This window comes from Somniosus microcephalus, chromosome 7 (assembly GCF_052327205.1).
Source record: "Somniosus microcephalus isolate GS21.2 chromosome 7, FLI_Smic_1.0, whole genome shotgun sequence".
In the NCBI taxonomy this organism is placed as follows: Eukaryota; Metazoa; Chordata; class Chondrichthyes; order Squaliformes; family Somniosidae; genus Somniosus; species Somniosus microcephalus.
In genome coordinates, this window is record NC_140993.1 from 74,412,780 (window position 1) to 74,434,822 (window position 22,043).

The 22,043-nt window shown below is 44.2% G+C and overlaps 1 protein-coding gene across 3 annotated transcripts in view; it reads left to right on the forward strand.

Moving 5' to 3' along the window:
* Positions 1-22,043, forward strand: part of uqcrb (ubiquinol-cytochrome c reductase binding protein) — a 104,519-nt gene that overhangs the window by 11,606 nt on the left and 70,870 nt on the right. Inside the window, exons 3-5 of one of the 3 annotated variants that reach the window (XM_085992610.1) lie at positions 1,404-1,570; positions 10,943-11,044; positions 12,620-12,759. In XM_085992610.1, coding sequence (XP_085848736.1) covers positions 1,404-1,570; positions 10,943-11,020 — 245 coding nt within the window. In that variant the 3' untranslated portion in view covers positions 11,021-11,044; positions 12,620-12,759. Of the gene's footprint in view, positions 1-1,403; positions 1,571-10,942; positions 11,045-12,619; positions 12,760-22,043 lie in introns of those variants that run through there. The other 2 variants (XM_085992609.1, XM_085992608.1) reach the window with 2 other exon arrangements.

The following is a 22,043-nucleotide window of genomic DNA, read 5'->3' on the forward strand; positions in this document are numbered from 1 at the left end:
AATGCCTTGCGCTTGCGGCTTATTAGCTCCTGGATCTCTTGGCCTGCTTCACAACAGCATGCAAGCTGTGATCCTGACCAACGGTTCCACCACAGACCCAATTCACATATGGACCGGGGTCAAGCAAGGCTGTGTCATCGCACCAACGCTCTTCTCGATCTTCCTTGCTGCAATGCTCCATCTCGCCCTCAATAAGCTCCCCGCTGGAGTGGAGCTAATTTACAGAACAAATGGGAAACTGTTCAACCTCCGTCGCCTCTAGCCCAGATCCAAGGTCGTCCCATCCTCTGTCGTCGAATTACAGTATGCAGACGACGCATGCGTCTGTGTTCACTCGGAGGTCGAACTCCAAACCATCGTCGGCACCTTCACTGAAGCTAACGAGATCATGAGCCTTACACTAAACATCCGTAAGACAAAAGTCCTCTACCAACCTGCCCCCGCCACACAGTACTGCCCCCTGATTATCAAAATCCACGACAAGGCCTTGGACAATGTGGACCACTTTCCATACCTCAGGAGCCTACTATCAACAAGGGCAGACGTCGATGACGAAGTCCAACACCGTCTTCAGTGTGCCAGTGCAGCCTTCGGTCGCCTGAGGAAGAGAGTATTTGAAGACCAGAACCTCAAACGCAGCACTAAGCTCATGGTCTACAGAGCAGCAGTGATACCCGCCCTGCTGTATGCCTCAGAGACATGGCACCTCAAAGCACTGGAGAGGTACCACCAACGCTGCCTCCACAAGATCCTGCAAATCCATTGGCAGGATAGGCGCACCAGTGTTCTCGCTCAGGCCAACATCCCCGGCATCGAAGCTTTGACCACGCTCGATCAGCTCCGATGGACGGGTCACATCGTCCGCATGCCCGATACGAGACTCCTAAAACAAGCGCTCTACTCGGAGCTCCGACACGGCAAGAGAGCCCCAGGTGGGCAGAGGAAACACTTCAAGGACACCCTCAAAGCCTCCTTGAAAAAGTGCAACATCCCCACTGACACCTGGGAATCCCTGGCCCAAGACCGCACAAAGTGGAGGAGAAGCATCTGGGAAGGCGCCGAACACTTTGCGTCTCTCCTGGGAAGGCGCCGAACACCTCGAGTCTCTTCGCCGGGAGCAAGCGCAAGGAGCGCACGTCAACCCAAGCACCCCACCCACCCGCCCTTTCAACCAACGTCTGCCCCACTTGTGACAGAGACTGTAGGTCCCGCATTGGACTCATCAGTCACCTGAGAACTCATTTTTAATGTGGAAGCAAGTCATCCTCGGTTCCGAGGGACTGCCTAAGAGAGAGAGTACTGGGTGCTTTCTTATTTTAAAGAAGTAACGTTCATTCATGAAGATACATTTTCTGAATTTACCACGAATGTGATAAGTACCTTAAGTATTTTTCTGCTTCCAGGACTCGTGCGGGATGATACACTGTACGAAAATGATGATGTGAAGGAGGCTGTGAGAAGGTTGCCTGAAAATCTTTACAATGAGAGAATGTTCCGCATGAAACAAGCTTTGGATTTGAGCTTGAAGCATCAAATCCTTCCAAAAGAGATGTGGACAAAATATGAGCAGGTAAGTTGAACATTGGTGTTGACTTCTGTAAGAGGGGAAGTATTTACTGCAATAGGGTTTTCTTCACTGTTCCTCCTTCCTGGACAGTTGACTTTAACCCAGGTATCTGCCAAAGTCTCAAGCTTTTAATGGCTTTGATGTGCCCATGAGCAATAGAGACTGATTTGCCTATCTTTTTCTCCAGCCCTTTTATGGAGAAAGGTCTGGGCTCCACCCTGCTGGAGCTCACCACTGTGCCATCATTACATAGGAAGGTCTGGGCTCCACCCTGCTGGAGCTCACCACTGTGCCATCGTTACATAGGTCTGGGCTCCACCCTGCTGGAGCTCACCACTGTGCCATCATTACATAGAAAGGTCTGGGCTCCACCCTGCTGGAGCTCACCACTGTGCCATCGTTACATAGGTCTGGGCTCCACCCTGCTGGAGCTCACCACTGTGCCATCGTTACATAGAAAGGTCTGGGCTCCACCCTGCTGGAGCTCACCACTGTGCCATCGTTACATAGAAAGGTCTGGGCTCCACCCTGCTGGAGCTCACCACTGTGCCATCGTTACATAGGTCTGGGCTCCACCCTGCTGGAGCTCACCACTGTGCCATCGTTACATAGAAAGGTCTGGGCTCCACCCTGCTGGAGCTCACCACTGTGCCATCGTTACATAGAAAGGTCTGGGCTCCACCCTGCTGGAGCTCACCACTGTGCCATCGTTACATAGAAAGGTCTGGGCTCCACCCTGCTGGAGCTCACCACTGTGCCATCGTTACATAGAAAGGTCTGGGCTCCACCCTGCTGGAGCTCACCACTGTGCCATCGTTACATAGAAAGGTCTGGGCTCCACCCTGCTGGAGCTCACCACTGTGCCATCGTTACATAGAATGTACAGCACAGAAACAGGACATTTGGCCCAACTGGTCTATGCTGGTGTTTGTGCTCCCACCCCTCTTCACCTTCTATTCCTATCTATTATCCCTTAAATGTGTCCAAGCTATTTGCCTCAACTACTTATTGTGGAAGTGAGTTCCACATTCTGACTACTCTCTGGGTAAAGAAGTTTCTCCTGATTTCCCTAATAACCATCTTATATTTAATGGCCCCTAGTTTTGGACTTTCCCTCAAGTGGAAACAGCTCTATGTCTACCCTATCAAGTTCTTTATTAAATGCCTCCTTGGAGCAGAGAAGGCTAAGCGAAGATTTGATAGAGGTGTTTAAAATCATGAAGGATTTCGATGGAGTAAATAAAGAGAAGCTGTTTCCAATGGATGAAGGGTCAATAACGGTAGGGCACTGATTTAAAGTGATTAGCAAAAGAGCCACAAGCGACATGAGGAAAACTTACGCAACGAGTGGTTAGGATTTGGAATGCGCTGCCTGATAGGGTGGTGGGTACAGTTCAATAGTAACCTTCAAAAGGGAGTTAAATAAATACTTGAAGGATAAAAAATTGCAGGGTTATGGGGACAGAGCGGGGAGTGGATTACATAGGATATACGATACAGAAACAGGCCATTCGGCCCAACCAGTCCATGCCGGCATTTATGCTCCACTTGAACCTCCTCCTGCCTTTTTTCATCTAACTCTATCAGCATAACCCTCTATTCCCTTCTCCCTCATATGCTTGTCCAGCCTCCCCTTAAATGCATCGATACTATTCGCTTCAGCCACTCCCTGTGGTAGCGAGTTCCACATTCTCACCACTCTTAGGGTAAAGAAGTTTCTTCTGAATTCCCTGTTTGATTTCTTGGTGACTATCTTATATTGATGGCCTCTAGTTATGCTCTTCCCCACAAGTGGAAACACACTCTCTGTCTACTCTTATCAAAACCTTTCATCATTTTAAAGACCTCTATTAGGTCACCTCTCATCCTTTTTTCAAGAGAAGAGAGACCCAGCCTGTTCATTCTTTCCTGATAAGAATGCCCTTGCATTTCTGGTATCATCCTTGTAAATCTTCTCTGCACCATCTCCAGTGCCTCTATATCCTTTTTATAATATGGCGACCAGAATTGTACGCAGTACTCCAAGTGTGGTCTAACTAAGGTTTGATACAAGTTTAGCATAACTTCCCTACTTTTCAATTCTATCCCTCTAGAAATAAACCCTAGTGTTTGGTTTGCTTTTTTATGGCGCTACTTTTAGTGATTTGTGTATTTGTACTCCGATCCCTTTGCTCCTCTACCCCACCCAGACTCGCACCCTCCAAGTAATAAGTGACCTCCTCATTCTTCCTACTAAATACCTCACATTTATCTGTGTTGAAATTCATTTGCCAATTGTAATAATAATATAATAATAATCAACTTTATTGTCATTGTTAGTGCACAAGTGCAGTACAACGAAATGTAGGCTTGCGGCTCCCGAGAGTGTACATTTAGATTAAGACATTTAAACATTCAACATACATTTGGCTTGTAATACATTAACATAAACATATAACCATAATAAAGTGCATTGGCAGATGTGCAGGCTTTAGAGTTTATTTGTGGAGTTCAGTAGGATGACAGCCCTGGGAAAGAAGCTGTTCCTAAATCTGGTCGTACGGGTGCGAATGTATCTGTAGCGTCTCCCAGATGGCAGGAGGGCGAACAGACTGTGGCTGGGGTGGGTAGGGTCTTTGATGATGGTCCGTGACCTCCGTAAACAGCATTTCTGGTATATGTGCTCTATGGTCGGTAGCCGGGTGCCGGTAATGCGTTGGGCAGTTTTGACTACCTGCTGCAGGGCTTTCCGGTCATAGTAGCTACAGCTGCCATACCATACTGTGATACAGTTCGTCAGGATGCTCTCTATTGTGCAGCGGTAAAAGTGAGAGAGGATCAGGGGTGACAGGTTACATCCCTTCAGCCTCCTTAGGAAATATAGGCGCTGCTGGGCCTTCTTCACCAGAGAGGAGGTATTGAGGGACCAGGAGAGGTCTTCCGTGATGTGGAATCCGAGGAACTTAAAGCTGTCCACCCTTTCCACCACAGCCCCATTGATGTGAATGGGGGTGTGACTTCCGCCTTTAGACTTCCTGAAGTCCACAATGATTTCTTTGGTTTTCTTGATGTTAAGGGCCAGGTTGTTATCGGCGCACCACTTCACGAGATGCTGGACCTCCTCCCTGTAGGCTGACTCGTCGTTGTTGGTGATCTGGCCTACTACCGTGGTATCATCCGCAAACTTGATGATGGTGTTGGAACCATGAACAGCCACACAGTCGTGGGTGAAGAGGGAGTAGAGGAGGGGGCTCAGCACACATTCTGCAAGTTTATTAATGTCCTCCTGTAATTTGTTGCAGTCCACCTCTATATTTACATCCCTCCCCCCCCCCCCCCCCCAAAATTTGGTGTCATCCACAATTTAGAAATTGTGTTTTTGATTCCAAAGTCTAAATCATGAATATAAATTGTGAACAGCAGTGGTCCCAGCACTGATCCTTGTGGAGCACCACTACCCTCCTTCTGCCACTGTGAATAGCTACCCTTTACCCCATCTCTCTGCTTTCTGTCTTGAACCAGCTATCTAGCCATTCTGCTAAATAACAACAGAAAATGCTGGAAAACTCAGCAGGTCAGGCAACATCCGTGGACAGAAATTTGAGTTGACGTTTCGGGTCGAACCCTTCTTCAAAACTGGAAAGAAAAGATGGATCGGAGGCAGGGCTGCGATCGGACAAAAGAATAAAAGAAACAAAAGAAGTAAAAAAGAGACAATGAAAGGTGTTGGAAGCTAGACGAGATGGTAATAGGCTGAGATTGGGTGTAAAGTGTACTGGCAGGACAAGGGATAGCTGCCAGGTGTGAGAGCGAAACAAAAGGAAAGGGGGAGGGGGGGGGAAAGGAGTGGAAAAATTACAAGAAAAAATGAAATAGGGGCCGAGGTTATGATCTGAAATTGTTGAACTCGATATTGAGTCCGGAAAGCTGCAGAGTGCCTAATCGGAAGATGAGGTGCTGTTCCTCGAGTTTACGTTGAGCTTCCGTGGAACAATACAAGAGGCCAAGGACGGTGAGGTCCGAGTGGGAATGGAGCGTTGAATTAAAATGACAGGCGACCGGAAGCTCGGGGTCACCCTTACGGACTGAACGGAGGTGTTCCGCAAAGCGGTCACCCAATCTGCATTTGGTCTCCCCAATGTAGAGGAGACCGCATCGTGAGCAGCGAATACAGTATACTAGATTGCGAGAAGTACAAGTAAATCGCTGTTTCACCTGGAAGGGGTGTTTGGGGCCCTGGACAGTGGGAAGGGGGGGAAGTATAGGGGCAGGTGTTACATCTCCGCTTGCACGGGAAGGTGCCAGGCGAAGGGGAAGGGCTGTTTGGGGTGATAGAGGAGTGGACTAGGGTGTCTTGGAGGGAGCGGTCCCTGCGGAATGCTGAAAGGGGAGGGGAAGATACGTTTGGTGGTGGAATCACTTTGGAGGTAGCGGAAATGCCGGAGGATGATCCGTTGAATGTGGAGGCTGGTGGGGTGAAAGGTGAGGACAAGGGGAACCCTATCGTGGTTCCGGGAGGGAGGGGCAGGAGTGAGGGCAGAAGTGCGGGAGATAGAACTGACATGGTCGAGGGCAGTGTCAATCACGGTGGAGGGGAATCCTCGGTTGCGGAAAAAGGAAGACATGTCTGAAGCACTGGTGTGGAAGGTGGCATCGTCGGAGCAGATACGGCGGAGACGGAGAAACTGGGAGAATGGAATAGAGTCCTTACAGGAAGCGGGGTGGGAGGAAGTGTAGTCCAGGTAGCTGTGGGAGTCAGTGGGCTTGTAGTGAATATTGGTCGATAACCTATCCCCAGAGATGGAGACAGAGAAGTCGAGGAAGGGAAGAGTCAGAGATGGACCATGTGAAGGTGAGGGAAGGGTGGAAATTGGAGGCGAAGTGAATGAAATTGTCAAGTTCGGGACGAGAGCAGGAAACGGCACCGATACAGTCATCAATGTATCGGAAAAAGAGGTGAGGGAGGGGACCTGAGTAGGACTGGAACAAAGATTGTTCCACATAGCCCACGAAAAGGCAGGCATAGCTCGGACCCATGCGGGTACACATGGCAACACCTTTGATTTGGAGGAAATGAGTGGAGTTAAAGGAGAAGTTGTTCAATGTGAGAACAAGTTCAGCCAGGCGGAGGAGGGTAGTGGTGGATGGGGACTGGTCGGGCCTCTCTTCAAGGAAGAAGCGGAGCGCCCTCAGGCCATCCGGGTGGGGGATGGAGGTGTAGAGGGATTGTACGCCCATGGTGAAAAGGAAGCGGTTGGGGCCAGGAAACTGGAAACTTAAAGTGGCGGAGGGTGTCCGAAGAGTCGCGGATGTAGGTGGGAAGAGACTGGACAAGGGGAGAAAAGATGGAGTCAAGATAGGAAGAGATGTAACACCTGCCCCTATACCTCCCCCCCTTCCCACTGTCCAGGGCCCCAAACACCCCTTCCAGGTGAAACAGCGATTTACTTGTACTTCTCGCAATCTAGTATACTGTATTCGCTGCTCACGATGCGGTCTCCTCTACATTGGGGAGACCAAATGCAGATTGGGTGACCGCTTTGCGGAACACCTCCATTCAGTCTGTAAGGGTGACCCCGAGCTTCCGGTCGCCTGTCATTTTAATTCAACGCTCCATTCCCACTCGGACCTCACCGTCCTTGGCCTCTTGTATTGTTCCACGGAAGCTCAACGTAAACTCGAGGAACAGCACCTCATCTTCCGCTTAGGCACTCTGCAGCTTTCCGGACTCTATCGAGTTCAACAATTTCAGATCATAACCTCGGCCCCTATTTCATTTTTTCTTGTAATTTTTCCACACCTTTCCCCCCCCCCTCCCCCTTTCCTTTTGTTTCGCGCTCACACCTGGCAGCTATCCCTTGCCCTGCCAGTACACTTTACACCCAATCTCAGCCTATTACCATCTCGTCTAGCTTCTAACACCTTTCATTGTCTCTTTTTTACTTCTTTTGTTTCTTTTATTCTTTTGTCCGATCGCAGCCCTGCCTCCGATCCATCTTTTCTTTCCAGTTTTGAAGAAGGGTTCGACCCGAAATGTCAACTGAAATTTCTGTCCACGGATGTTGCCTGACCTGAGTTTTTCCAGCATTTTCTGTTATTTTGGATTTCCAACATCCGCAGTATTTTGCTATGTATCCATTCTGCTGCTTGTCCCCCGACTCCGCAGTCTCTGACCTTGTTCATTAGTCTATTATGTGACACTTTATCGAAGGCCTTTTGAAAATTTGGATAAATTATATCTACTGCATTAACCTTGTCTACTCTCTCTGTTAAATCTTTAAAAAAATTCAATGAGGTTGGTCAAGCAAGACTTTCCCTTTTGAAATCCATGTTGACTATACATTATTCTACTTTTGTTTTCTAGACGTTCTTCAATTTTCTTCTTTAGTAGCGATTCCATTATTTTTCTTGCCATCGATATTAAGCTGACTGGTCTATAGTTTCCTGGACATGTTCTATCCCCCTTCTTAAATATCGGTATTACGTTAGCTATCCGCCAGTCCTCTGGCATTACACTTTTTATAATGAATCATTAAATATGTGTACTAATGCCTCTGCTATCTCTACCATAGATTCTTTTAAAATGCGCGTTTTATCCTGAGTTTGATTAGTTTATTTAATATATCCTCTCTTTATTTTAAATGCAGTTATCTCATTACTAATCTCATCATCCAATGTCATATCCGCATGTTCTATCTCCCTGGTAAATACCAAAGCAAAGTAATGATTTAATATTTCTGCCATCTCTATCGTTGCCTGTGGTATTACAGGAAACTCTTTGGTATCTGGGACCGGGATGGTACCGGTAGACTAAAAATTCCGGATATGAAAGAAGGGACATGGAGTGAAAATGGCCCAAGATACGAGAGCCCCGTGGCGCAGCCAGAAGTGCTGGAGCCCCGTGGCGCAGCCAGAAGTGCTGGAGCCCCGTGGCGCAGCCACAGGGGACCCGGTTACACAGCCGCAATTATACAGTATACGGAAGCCTCAAAACTTACTCCTGAATTTTGCCGGTTATTAGAGAATTCAGGATAATTAGGTGCCGTTTAAACGAGAGTTTCCTGTATCCTGTCCTTCCCTTAGTAGCCTTATTCCCATCCTGATCTTTTTTTAAATTTATGTGCCTGTAAAATATTTTACTATTTTTTTATGTTCCTTCATAATTTAATTTCATAGAAGTCTGCCTTCCTAATTATTTTTTTTGACTTCTCTTCTAATCTCTTTGTATTCTACCATATCATGCTCTCCCCCTGCTGTCCATGTACTTAATGTATGAAACCTAGAAACATAGAAGATAGGAGCAGGAGTAGGCCATTCGGCCCCTCGAGCCTGCTCCGCCATTCAATGAGATCATGGCTGATCATCCAAATTCAGTACCCTGCCCCTGCTTTCTCCCCATATCCCTTGATCCCTTTAGCTTTAAGAAATATATCTAACTCCTTCTTGAATATATTTAATGTATTGGCCTCCACTGCCTTCTGTGGTAGAGAATTCCAGGTGAAGAAATTCCTCCTCATCTCAGTCCTAAATTGCTTACCCCTTATCCTTAGACTGTGACCCCTGGTTCTGGACGCCCCGCCATCGGGAACATCTTTCCTGCATCTAGTCTGTCTAGTCCTGTTAGAATTTTATAAGTTTCAATGAGATCCCCTCTCATTCTGAACTCCAGCGCTCTCCTCATACGTCATTCCTGCCATCCCAGGTATCAGTCTGGTGAATCTTCGCTGCACTCCCTCCATGGCAAGAACATCCTTCCTCAGATAAGGCGACCAAAACTGCACACAATACTCAAGGTGTGGTCTCACCAAGGCCCTGTACAACTGCAGCAAGACATCCTTGCTCCTGTACTTGAATCCTCTCGCTATGAAGGCCAACATACCATTTGCCGCCTTAACCGCCTGCTGCACCTGCATACTTACCTTCAGCGACTGGTGCACAAGGACACCCAGGTCTCGTTGCACTTTCCCTTCTCCCAATCTATTGCCGTTCAGATAATAATCTGCCTTCCTGTGTTTGCCACCAAAGTGGATAACTTTGCATTTATCCACATTATACTGCATCTTCCACGCATCTGCCCAATCACCCAACCTGTCCAAATCATACTGGAGTTTCTCTGCATCCTCCTCACAGCACACACGCCCACCCAGCTTTGTGTCATCTGCAAACTTGGAGATATTGCATCTAGTTCCCTCGTCTAGATCATTAATATATATTGTGAATAGCTGGGGTCCTAGGACCGATCCCTGCGGTACCCCACTAGTCACTGCCTGCCACTCGGAAAACGACCCGTTTATTCCAACTCTTCGCTTCCTGTCTGCCAACCAGTTCTCTATCCAAGTCAGTACCATACCCCCAATCCCATGTGCTTTAACTTTACACGCTAATCTCTTATGCGGGACCTTATCGAAAGCCTTCTGAAAGTCCAAATACACCACATCCACTGGTTCTCCCTTATCTATTCTACCAGTTACATCCTCAAAAAATTCCAGTAGATTAGTCAAGCGCGATTTACCTTTTGTAAATCCATGTTGATTTTGTCCGATCCTGTCACTGTTTTCCAAGTGCTCTGCTATTACATCTTTTATAATAGACTCTAGCATTATCCCCACTACCGATGTCAGGCTTACCGATCTATAATTCCCCATTTTCTCTCTACCACCTTTTTTAAATAGTGGGGTTACATTAGCTACCCTCCAATCCATGGGAACTGTGCCCGAGTCTGTAGAATTTTGGAAGATGACCAGCAATGCATCTACTATTTCTAGGGCCACTTCCTTAAGTACCTTAGGGTGTAGATTATCAGGCCCTGGGGATTTATCGGCCTTCAATCCCATCAGTTTCCCTGACACCATTTCCCTACAAATACTGATTTCATTCAGTTTCTCCCTCTCATTAGACCCTATGTTTCCCTTATGGCTTTATTCATCCATGGTGTCTCATTAGTGTTTAGTTTGATCTTTTTTTAAGTGGAATATATTTTTCCTGGATTCTGTTGAACACTATTTCAAATGTTTCCCATTGCTGTTCTACATCATTGTTTGCCAATATTGCTGTCCGTTTTATTTTCCCAAGTTCTATTCTCAGCCCCTCAAAATCAGCCTTTCTCCAATCTATTACCCTGGTCTTCGTCATATTTATGTCCTTCTCAATTATTACCTTAAAGCGTATTATATTACGGTCACTATTGATGTTCCCCTACTTTTACTTCTCTTAGAGAAGTGGGACTAACTCGATTGCTCTTCGAGAGAGCCGGCGCAGACTCCTGTGCTGTACTATTCTATGATCCCTTAAAAGGGTAATGGTAACAGTTATTTACGTAAATGCTTCTGCATTTAGATATGAGATACTTATTGATTTAACATGTATAATTGAACAGATTTTTTGGGGGTTTTACAGGATGTACGCTACCTAGAACCATACCTTAAGGAAGTTATTTGCGAACGAAAGGAGAAAGAAGAATGGAATAAGAAGTGATTTCCTGGTTGAATTCTTGACTTGGTATTTGATTCCCTGTTAATATCTAGCCATGCAAATTTAAAATACATTCTATTATTGGTCAGGATAACGGATTCCCTTCTTGAAAAAATAAATTGTACTGTAAAACTGCAGAAAGCAATTTTTTTGCTTGTGTACTGAATTAATAGTGTCAAACTTATTTTCTGATTACTTCTGTCATGGGCAGTTTAGCTCGTAATTATGTAGATTTAAAAATAAATCACAAGTAAAATAAAGTTTTGCCCATCATTTATATACGCTCGACTAATGGGTAATAAAATAGCTTTCAGAAAGTAAACTTATATTAGAATTCATAATTAATATCTGTTCATCTGTTAGAAAATAATGAGCCAGTCAAAAAAAAAATGTTTTAACGCAAAATTACAACTTGCATTTGTAGCCAAGTTACAGTCGTGAAGCCATGCTGGAATTATTATTTTTCCCCACCTAATAATGGAAAGAAATCCTATTTATAGACTCGACAGCGGCCCTGCCATCTTGCTCAGGAATGATTTAGAATTTATTTTTACTTTACGTTAGACTTGTAAATGGACCAGCAGAAACTTCCAGTCTTTCAAGCTAAGCACAGAATAATAAACTACGAAACAATATAATTTACACTTTAACAATTTAATAAAGTACTAAAGACGGTTTTTTAAACTACTAGCGGATCTCCTGTAGCGTTGCTTGTCGTGAGTTGGGAGTCTTCTCAGAACAGGAGCGTTATGCCAAATAGTATTACCAAGAATACTGATTGGGGGTGGCACTGGGAAGAATGCCGGCCATACTGGGATGGGTCTGAGTCTACGAATACTTTGAGGGGTTGCCAGGGTCTGGGGGTTCTGGGAGGGAGTGCATTGGAATACTGCAGAGGGAGGTTCTGGGATTTGTGAGAATTAGGAAGTGGAATTTCAAGGTTTGACAGCATTGGAGGGAGTTCTGAGATCAGGGATTACTAGGAGTGAAAGCTTTGGAACACTGGAGAGGGAAGTTCTGGGAACAGTGGGAAGGTCCTAGAATCTGGCATTACTGGGAAATGAGTCCTTTGAGAATTGGAAAGGGAGTGCTAGAGGTTTGTGAGCACTGAGGAGTCGTCCTGGGAGCTGGGACTGGATGGACAAAGTCAGAGGAGGTCCTGAAATCGAGCATGACTGAGAGGAGATAACCGATCATGGGGGAGGTGGCTAGGACCTGGCAGAACTGAAGATAGCAGTTTTCTGCCTTTTTGGACCATCAGGTGAATGGATGGAAAATCATTAATTGGATCTGGGTATACAATTTCCCAATATATTCTCCTGGCTCAAGTCATGAGCGTAGGGGTGGAAATTTTCCCTTTCGTGCACTATTAATGAGTTTGCTGACTCATACCATCTTTAATAAATTTAAATGTCCCTGAACCAACAAAAGTTACCTCATATAAAATGATCAAAAGGTTTACGCAGTTTCCAAATTTTTGTATAAAAATTTCCTTCCGCTTCAAAATGGTTGAGATTTTTAACTAAATTTTAAACAAATAGAGGCAAATAACTTAAAAATAAATACATATCTAAAAATCTTCAAACCTTTTTTGTTTTCTAGCAACAAAAAACACCACAATCACAGGTGCTGCTGATCATAGATGACTGTGAGGCGTTCTTAGCAAATGTTAATAAATTTATATAGCAAATGTTAATATATAAATGTCATCAACTTGCTGGAATAAAGCTTTGATAATTCAATCTCCATTTTATTTCAAAGTATTTTGGAAAAAGCATAAAAGGTCTCAAATCCTCACAGGTTGTTGAAGATTGCTGGGAAATTCTGCAAACTGTATATGCTCAGAATGCACAGATGCGATTTAAAGCTCTGTTGAACTGTTTTAAAAAAAAAAAAGTCAAAATTAAAAACTGTATGGATGCTATTAAAATTCAGAAAACGTTATTCCAACATTCCCACTCGACCAACCACTGATCACGCCTGCTACCATCCCAGTTCAATGTATGAATTTTGTTATTGGGAAGTATATATATATTTAAAACTTACTTTGGCCGTCAGAAATTTCAGGGAAAAATGACAGAATTTTTTTTTTTAAAAAGCACTTTGAATGATTCAAAAGCTGCAAAAAAACAGTGGATTGTGAAAAGGCAGAAGACTGTGGCGTTCAGCCTTGAAATGCAGTTGGACAGGAGTTTCTTTTCAATAATCAATAGTTCTGCAAAGTGAGTAAGCACAGTTTGATTCTTGTAAGCATTTGGTGCCGGTGGAGATCAAGCTAACACTATAGCGGTAATTTTCCAGGATGGTAGCGGGCGCGATCAGGGGTGAGTCGGGTGGGAAAGTTGTTATTTTTGACAGTGGGTCAGGAACCTTTTGCCATCGCTCCCACGCGCCTTTCCCCCAAGAGCGCCTGTCATCACGGAGCCGACCCGACCAGCAGCGACGGACGACCCAATTGAGATGATTATCAGGTAGTTTACAGGCACAGGCACGTAAGAGTCTTGATTCAAGCAGCTCGGGAACCACGTCCGTCAACCTGAGGCGGGAGTTCAGTGAAAACTCCCACCTGACAGATGATCAGGCAGAACCTGTTGCTCAGTCGATTTCCAACACACATTCTGCAGGCTGTAAGTTTTTCCAGCAAAGTCTCCATCCAGTGTCCCCTCATTGGAAGAACTCTCACCATAATTTGTACTGCACCTGCACCATCTATTCCATCAACATGGGTGCTGTTTATACTGCCTCATCTTGGTTCTCAGAATCCCACCGCGATCAGCCCCAACACCAGCAGCACCAACAACACTAACCTCCGCAATCACCTGATGCTACACAGGGCATCAGCACCCGAGCACATTTCTGGCCGGGAGGCCAGGGATGGACTCATCGTGGCCAGATTTGGTTAACTTTACGCTGTACACCCATATGGCTGCCACATCATGTGCCAGGTTGGCACTAACACCATAAAGCATTCCTACAATGACCAAGCCATTCCATTTACACTCCTCACCATTGTGGGGGGTACTGTTATGTCTCATAATTCACTCCAACTCACTAAGCCACTTCCAAAGGTGCAAGTGTTGAAAATAAAGATTTTTATGTTTGACGCCACATTAACAGAAACTTTACATAAACGTTGCATAAAACACCCAAGTGGCTATCCTTGCGTGTTGTTAGTTGGTATGATTGCACTAGGATGAGTGAGAGGGGTGGCTAGTGCGATGGGGATGTGATGATGTAGATATAGACGGCGGGATGGGTGGACATGCAAGGTATGTTGGTGTGAGTAAGGATGTGCAGGAGTAGGGTGGGGAAGGCAGAGTGATGGGGATGTGATGAGAGGTGCAGCAGAATACAGTTGAGTGTGACTTTGTACTAACATTTCCTGATCTAATGATATCATTGAAACATTTGTGGCACTGCACCCAGGTCCTCCTGAACACATCCCTGCTTGTGACATCTGCAACCAGGCTGTCTTGGTCTCCTGGGGAGATATCTTCCGCCCATCAGAAGGGAAGAGGACCTCCCTGCGTGCTCTGACTCCTTCCATAAGCATATGGAGGGAGTCATCGGAGAACCTGGGTGCAGCCCTCTGCCTCTGTGCAGTCATTGTCAGTGTTTGCAGCACTCCATTGCTGCAATGCAATGACTGCACTATGTTAGATTAAACTTCAACTGTAATGTGGCCAGGGTCCCTTAAGGATCCTGCTGAAAACACATCATGAATGACGTCACCAGACCTGCTCCATCTCATTGGGCCGGGTAACATGCTGCACGGGCTTAATAGGCCCCATTAAGGTAAGTTAATTTTCAATAGCGGGATGAAGCCAGCAGCGGGGTTGCGACCCACCACGGACACTGGCCGCACCGAACCCGCCAAGGTAGACAAAATTCCGGCCTATATTTTTAAATTAGACACATGGGGATGGCACTGCAGGGAATGCTCATGATGTGTGTGGAGTGCGATATGTGGTCATCATCGATCCAGTGGTAGCATATTTGCAATAATTTGGAAAACTGTGTCTGGAGCAGAGGATCTCTGCTTAAGGAGCAATTGACTATGCACTGCAGCATCAGAGAGGATAACAGGTTTCTGGACTACTCTCCAGATTGTGATCAGCGAAGAGGCAGTGCTGGACTGTTTGGTACACAGGGATAGCGCAGAGAGAGAAGTGGGTGATCACCTGCTTGGGCAGCAGAGAGAAACGGGACCATCACACACAGGGAGCCCTGGGTTACTTACATAGAAGCTACAGCGCAGAATCAGACTGTTTGGCTCACCTGGTCTATGCCAGCGTTTATGATCCGCACGAGCTGCCTCCTGCCCCTCCTCATCTAACCATGTCAGCATCTTGTATTCCTTTCTCCCTTGTGCTTATCAGTGTCAGCCATGGCTCAGTTGGTAGCACTCTTGCCTCTGAGTCAGAAGATTGTAGGTTCACGGTCCCACTCCAGACACTTGAGTGCAAAAATCTAGGCTGACACTCCAGTGCAGTACCGAGGGAGTGCTGCACTGTCATGGGTGATTTGACTTTATTTATTTTGACTTTACAGAGGATAATTGAGACTTACGTTACCCAGTTATCCTCTGGGTAGAAACGCAATTGTGAATAAGCTGCACCCTGTCTCCCTGATTCTTCCTGAAATCTACTCTTTCTGAAATCTACAATTTGTGGCTGTTAAGACCCCCTTTTTATACCCATACTCTCATTCAAAACCTATGGAGTCTTACTGAACCAATCACTGGCTTACGCCCAAAATCCAATCATAAAGATGCCATGTCTGCAGCACTTGGCTTACGCAGGTTCTAGTCTTACGAAAGTTCGATATCTGTTTTTGCCCATCAAGACTCATATTTGGGGTAGTTATGGCAACACAAAAGGAACATGTCTCCATATGGCATCCTTGCTATTTCTGTGCAAGGCCTATGTTTGTAATTCACTGCAAACATCATAACATTCCAACACTGGCAGTTACACCTGATCTTGCTTCCCAGGCAAGCTGCACTCTATGTCTCATGCTTACTGTTGGTTAATAACCAACTTTCACCCACAGCTTCCCTATTTGACCATAGCAATCCTCCTTTTCATCCCAGGCTGTCTGGTTACAGTTTACTCAGACTTAATTATAAGCAAAAGGGTTACATGTCATTACAGGAAACTTTGTGTTATCCGGAGGCTAACTGTCCGGAATGCTCGAGCCACCGGCAAAAATCAGGAGCCGTTTTCGTTTGTTTTTTTTTCTTCTTGTTGCTTTTTTTCTCAACAGTCAAGCTCTGCAAGGTCTGCTGAAGCTGTTGCTAAGCTACAGAGACACTTGGACTGTTTAGAAGCTGTTGCAGGGTTTGTTGACAGATACGGAGCTCAGAAGCTTCCGTATCTTTCAACATTAGCGCTGGTGTGTCCGGCAGTTTTGAGGGAACGGCAACAGCTCGGTCCCGTCGGTGCTGGATAGCACAAAGTTTCCTGTATATAATTCAGGTTATCATTGCATGCAACTGATGATTACAGACTTCTACATTTAATTCTTACACACGATTATAAATCCATTACTGATGATTATAAGATAAGACATTAAAACAAGTATTCTAAAAATCAACTAATCCATGATAATCTTACAGTCCCTGGCTTGAGGGGAAGGAGCACCTTCTATGACCCTTCACTCAATCTTATTTCTTATCCTTTTGCAGGAGGTCTACTAATTCTAAGTTATTAGCACGTCGAGCAAGTACATACATTTCAAGCAGCAGACAAAGAAAATCATAAATCGTGGACTTGAAAGATACTCCAGCTCTCCCTTTAATCATATCCATTTTGTGGATAATTCTTGCTAAGTATGATTTCTCTCTAGCCCTCCATTGTCCCAATCCAAATTCTATGTCCCTCTTTACTTTATCTTCAATTTTAATCTGTCTGACAGGTACCAGTGTGTTTAATTCTGTCCTGATTGTTTCATTAATTAGGTAGTTTCTCAATGGAGTATGTGTCAGTGCCTTGATGATTTAGAAAGTTGGCTCGCTCCCCTGAGCCACATTAACCATTTGATGTTGTGCTGTTGTCAAGTAATTGAGCATGTCTGAGACCCATTCTTCAGTGCAAATTCACCATGTATTTCTTCATGTTAGTTGTCTCACACGTAACAAATCACATTTGCTCACGCACATTGGTATCCCAATATCATGCCACGTGACATCCAATACAAGCCATTCTTGGGCTTTCAGGTGATCATATCAAAATATCGTGGGGTTGTCTGGAGATCTTTGCTCATCTTCCACCACATGGTCCCGATGTCTCAGGTAGTGGCTAGAGTATCAAATACAGTTTTCTTAAAAGGTTCATAGGTAAGGACAGAAACATCTCCAAGAGAAAACTATTAATTTACTATTCAACAGTTTCCTGACTTTCAGTAGAATGTTAGGAAAATTCCATTTGGTAGTGTAATTCTCCTGTTTCTATCTAATGTCCTCAATCACTTCCTCTCATTCCATTTTACACATCCCATTAATTACCATTCTATCTCATTCATGAGCCCTGGAGAAACTTTAATATCAAAAAACATTCTTGATACACAGCAATTGGCAGGACCACATAGACTGTTTTCCACCAGTTCCTTTTAATTAAAATTTGATGATCCCCATAAACCTCAGGTCAATTTTCCCTTCTCGAGTGCTTGAAACAGCAACTCATATCAATTTTACTTTAATTAATTGATCTTATCAATTCTAACTTCAGAAAAAAGTGATGCCCAGGCTTGCTGGTTTTACATGGTGTTTTCACATTAGAGATGGAAGTGCTTGCAATTAGTTTGGAGGTAACTTCCATATCTCCCCATCTCGAAGATAACACATAACCCTGACTGGGTTAAGTCCGAGCTTTTGAAAGGCAAAGCCTTTAGTCCAAATCGTCACCATGCTGTAACATATGATGTCTGCCGATATCTGCAGATAAATTCTTAAAACTGCTGGATCTCTTGCTACGTCATCAATATTCATGCGGTGGCTACCTATTGAAAAGGAAAAAAAAGCCATTGTGGCTCTTCATAAGAGCCCAAGCGGTTAATTTGTCAAATCATAAAAATTCCTTCTGTCACCATTGGAAAATATCCACTTAAAATTAAGAAACTTAAATTTAATAATGTCCAGTATATAAATTTATTTCAGCAATACAAAAATTGTTGTGTGGTGAACTAAAAAAAACTGAAAGCGTTAACTCCTTTGCAGGTTTATAAAAAGGTGGAGCAAAATATTGTAAGATGCACGCAATTGCGTCACTTAACGTAAATTTAAAAAAAACTTTCTCGATCGAAAAAGAACCAAGATTCAATTTACTTTTTCCAAGTCTTTGTACCTTCGAACCTTCTTTAGGAATTAAAAAAAGTCTGTTAAAACAGCAGCAAATCATAAGTAACTTCATTATTAGCTTTAAATAAAACATTCTCATCAGGGAAGACAGCATTTTAGATTAAACGCCAATTGTTTTTAAACTTTTTTGCATTTTTTTAAAGAGGCTTCCAACCCCAACATTCTCCAGTACAATCAAGATGTTTAACAAACAGAACCACCTCAAATGTCCTAAAATTCCAATCCAAATCATTAAAGATTTAAGAAATTCAAAACTGCCAATGTGAAAGTCTCACGTCTAGAACTAGAAACCTTCACATAATTTAAAATAATAACCAGAATTTCACTCTGGCAGCAATGAAAGGCGAGTTTTCACAATTTAATAGGTTCGTTATTCTCAATAACTCCAATTTAATACAGCCCAATAGTTAATTAACTAAACACAATACAGAACAGATAAAATAAAATAGCACATAGAATCATAGAATGGTTACAGCACAGAAGGAGGCCATTTGGCCCGTCGAACTCGTGCCGGCTCTCTGCAAGAGCACTTCAGCTAGTCCCACTCCCCCGCCCTTTCTCCGTAGCCCTACAAATTTTTTTCTTCAGGTACTTATCCAATTCCCTTTTGAAAGCCACGATTGCATCTACCTCCACCGCCCACCCTTTTAGGCAGTGCATTCTAGATCATAACGACTTGCTACATAAAAAAGTTTTTCCTCATGTCGCCTTTGGTTCTTCTGCCAATCACCTTAAATCAGTGTCCTCTGGTTCTTGATCCTTCCGCCAATGGGAACAGTTTTTCTCTATCTACTCTGTCTAGACCCCTCATGACTTTGAACACCTCTATCAAATCTCCTCTCAACCTTCTCTATTTTAAGGACAACAATCCCAGCTTTGCTAGTTTATCCACGTAACTGAAGTCCCTCATCCCTGGAACCATTCTTGTAAATCTTTTCTGCACCCTCTCTAAGGCCTTCCTAAAGTGCGGTGCTCAGAATTGGACACAATACACCAGTTGGGGCCGAACCAGTGTTTTATAAAGGTTAATCCTAACTTCCTTGCTTTTGTACTCGATGCCTCTTTTTGTGAAGCCCAGGATCCTGTATTTTTAACTGCTTTCTCAACCTGCCCTGCCACCTTCAATGTGCACATATACTCCCAGGTCTCTCTGTTCATGCACCCCCTTTAGAATTGTACCCTTTAGTTTATATTGCCTCTCCTTGTTCTTCCAACAAAAATGTATCAGTTCACACTTTTCTGTGTTAAATTTCATCTGCCATGTGTCCGCCCATTCCATTAGCCTGTCTATGTCCTTTTGAATTCTATCACTATCCTCCTCACTGTTCACTATACTTCCAAGTTTTGAGTCATCTGCAAATTTTGAAATTGTCCCTTGTACACCCAAGTCTAAGTCATTAATATATATCAAGAAAAGCAGTGGTCCTAGTACCGACCCCTGGGGAACCCCACTGTGTATCTTCCTCCCGTCTGATAAACAACCGTTCGCCACTACTTTCTGTTTCCTATCACTTAGCCAATTTTGTATCCATGCTGCCACTGTCCCTTTTAATCCATGGGCTTCAACTTTGCTGGCAAGCCTATTATGTGGCACTTTATCAAACATCTTTTGGAAGTCCATGTACACCACATCAACCGCATTGCCCTCATCAACCCTTTCTGTTACCTCATCAAAAAGCTCAATCAAGTTAATTAAACACGATTTGCCTTTAACAAATCCATGCTGGCTTTCCTTAATTAATCCACACTTGTCCAAGTGACTGCTAATTTTGTCCTGGATTAACATTTCTAAAAGCTTCCCCACTACCGAGGTTAAACTGACTGGCCTGTAGTTGCTGGGTTTATCCTTACACTCCTTTTTCCACAAAGGTGTAACATTTGCAATTTCCAGTCCTCTGACACCACCCCTGTATCAAAGGAGGATTGGAAGATTATGGCTAGTTCCTCCACAATTTCCACCTTTACTTCCCTCAGCATCCTAGGATGCATCCCATCCGGTCCTGGTGACTTACTTACTTTAAGTACAGCCAGCCTTTCTAGTATCTCCTCTTTATCAATTTTTATCCCATCCAGCATCTCAACTACCTCCTCTCTCACTATGACTTTGGCAGCATCTTCTTCCTTGGTAAAGACAGATGCAAAGTACTCATTTAGTACCTCAGCCATGCCCTCTGCCTCCATGCATAGGTCTCCATTTTGTTCCCTAATCAGCCTCACCCCACCTCTCACTACACGTTTACTATTTTTATGCCTAAAGAAGACTTTTGGATTCTCTTTAATGTTAGCTGCCAATCTATTCTCATACTCTCTCTTTGCCCCTCTTATTTCCTTTTTCATTTCCCCTCTGAACTATCTATATTTAGCCTGGTTCTCACTTGTATTCTCAACCTGACATTTGTCATACGCCCCCTTTTTCTGCTTCATCTTACTCTCTATCTCTTTCATCATATAGAGAGCTCTGATTTTGGTTGCCCTACCTTTCCCCCTCATGGGAATGTACCTCGACTGTACCCGAACCATCTCCTCTTAAAAGGCAGCCCATTGTTCGATTACAGTTTTGCCTCCCAATCTTTGATTCCAGTTTACCCGGGCCAGATCCATTCTCAACCCACTGAAATTGGCCTTCCTCCAATTAAGTATTTTTACTCTAGATTGCTCCCTGTCCTTTTCCATAGCTAATCTAAACCTTATGATACTATGATCACTGTTCCCTAAATGTTCACCTACTGACACTTGCCCTGCTTGACCTACCTCATTCCCCAGAACCAGATCCAGCAATGCCTTCCTCATTGGGCTGGAAACGTACTGATCAAGAAAATTCTCCTGAACATACTTCAGAAATTCTTCCCCCTCTCTGCCCTATACACTATTACTATCCCAGTCTATATTAGGATGCTTGAAGTTTCCCATTATTACTATAGTTCTTGAACCTCTCTGTAATTTCCCTGCAAATTTGCTCCTCTATATCCTTCCCACTAGTTGGCAACCTGCAGAATATACCTAGTAGTTTAATGGCACCTCTATTATTTCTCAACTCTAACCAAATAGATTCTGTCCTTGACCCCTCCAGGACATCATCTCTCTGTCTAGCACTGTAATATTCTCCTTAATCAATACTGCCATCCCACCTCCTTCCTTTCCTTCCCTATCTTTCCTGAAAACCTTATATCCAGGAACATTTAGTACCCAATCCTGCCCTTTTTTGAGCAAGGTCTCCATTATTGCCACTGTATCATATTCCCATGTGTCTATTTGCGCCTGCAGCTCACCAACCTTATTTACCATACTTCGTGCATTCACACATATGCACTGTAAACCTATCTTAGATCTTCTTGTATTCTCTCTTAGTCTGACCCCACCTAATACCATACTATTTCTTACTCTAGTGCTATCTGTCTCTCCCAATCATTTGTGCACCATGTTTTTCCTTTCTAAGCATTGCTGGTTAAAGAGGAGATTAACACAATAGTAAGGAAGGATATTAGCTCTGATGATGTGGCTCTGATGATGTGGAATCTGTATGGGTAGAACTGAGAAATACCAAGGGGCAGAAAACGTTAGTGGGAGTTGTATACAGACCCCCAAACAGTAAGGCGGAGGTTGGGGATGGCATTAAAAGGGAAATTAAAGAAGCATGCAATAAGGGCACAGCAGTTATCATGGGTGACT